Here is a 930-nt window from a genome sequence, read left to right as displayed (position 1 = left end):
TTCACCCCACTGACCACAGACCCCCCCACTGACCACAGACACCCCTCATTCACCCCACTGTCCAATGACCCCCTCCATTCCACTGTCCAGGGACCCCCAAGCCCCCCACTCACGTTGATGACCCTCTGGAAATCCTCCAGATCGTGCACTTTGTCCTTCTTGCTGTTGTAGGTTTTGACGGCAATGCCGATGCCGGCGCAGTTCACGGCCAGGTCCAGGCGCCCAAACTGCTTCTGGGCCACGGCCAGCGCCGCCCCCACCTCCTTGGGAGAGGTCACCTGGGGGCCATCGAGGTGGGGTCACCACTGGGCTCATGTCGGGACATCACTGGTGGGGTTAAGGTGGGGTGGCAGCATTGGGGTCAGTGCGGGACACTGGGGGGTCACGGTGGATGTGACTCATGGGGTCACGGTGGTCCCACACTGAGGGGGAGTGAGCAGGGTGGTCAAGGCAGCCCCAAACCTCCTCAGCTGAGGTCAGCTGGGGTAAGGGGCCTGTGTTGAGGGGGGATGTCAAGGTGGGATGTCACCAGCCAGGTCAAGGTGACCCCAACTCCTCAGTCAAGGTCACCTACAGGGGTCAAGCTGGCCCCAAGTCGAGGGGGGAGGGTGTCACCAGAGGGGTCAAGGTGGTCCCCACCTCCTTGGGCAAGGCCACCTGTGGGGTCAAGGTGGCCCCTCATCAAGGTGTGATGTCACCTGAGGGGTCAAGGGTCACCAGTGGGGTCATGGTGGCCCCACACTCAGGGGTAATGTCACCAGCGGGGTCAAGGTGGCCCCGTGTTGAGGTGGGACAGCACCGGTGTGGTCACCGGGCATGGTGGAGAAGCCCCCGCAGCCCCCCCGGTGCTCACGTCGGCGGGGGCGAAGGCGCAGTGCTCGCCCAGCTCCTGGGCCAGCTGGCCCCCGGCGGACGTGGGCAGGTCCAGCA

General features: G+C 64.8%; 1 protein-coding gene across 1 annotated transcript in view; it reads right to left on the bottom strand.

Moving 5' to 3' along the window:
* Positions 1-928, bottom strand: part of HSD17B10 (hydroxysteroid 17-beta dehydrogenase 10) — a gene marked incomplete at its 5' end in the record, with an annotated part of 1,978 nt that extends 1,050 nt beyond the window's left edge. The window contains 2 exons of the mRNA XM_008635763.2: positions 114-278; positions 854-928. Coding sequence (XP_008633985.1) covers positions 114-278; positions 854-928 — 240 coding nt within the window. The remainder of the gene's footprint in view (positions 1-113; positions 279-853) is intronic.
* Between the last annotated feature and the right edge of the window lie 2 nt (positions 929-930).

This window comes from Corvus brachyrhynchos, unplaced genomic scaffold (assembly GCF_000691975.1).
Source record: "Corvus brachyrhynchos isolate BGI_N302 unplaced genomic scaffold, ASM69197v1 scaffold660, whole genome shotgun sequence".
Taxonomy (NCBI): Eukaryota; Metazoa; Chordata; class Aves; order Passeriformes; family Corvidae; genus Corvus; species Corvus brachyrhynchos.
Note: the sequence above shows the minus strand (reverse complement) of the source record. Positions and strands in the feature narration are given on the sequence as shown.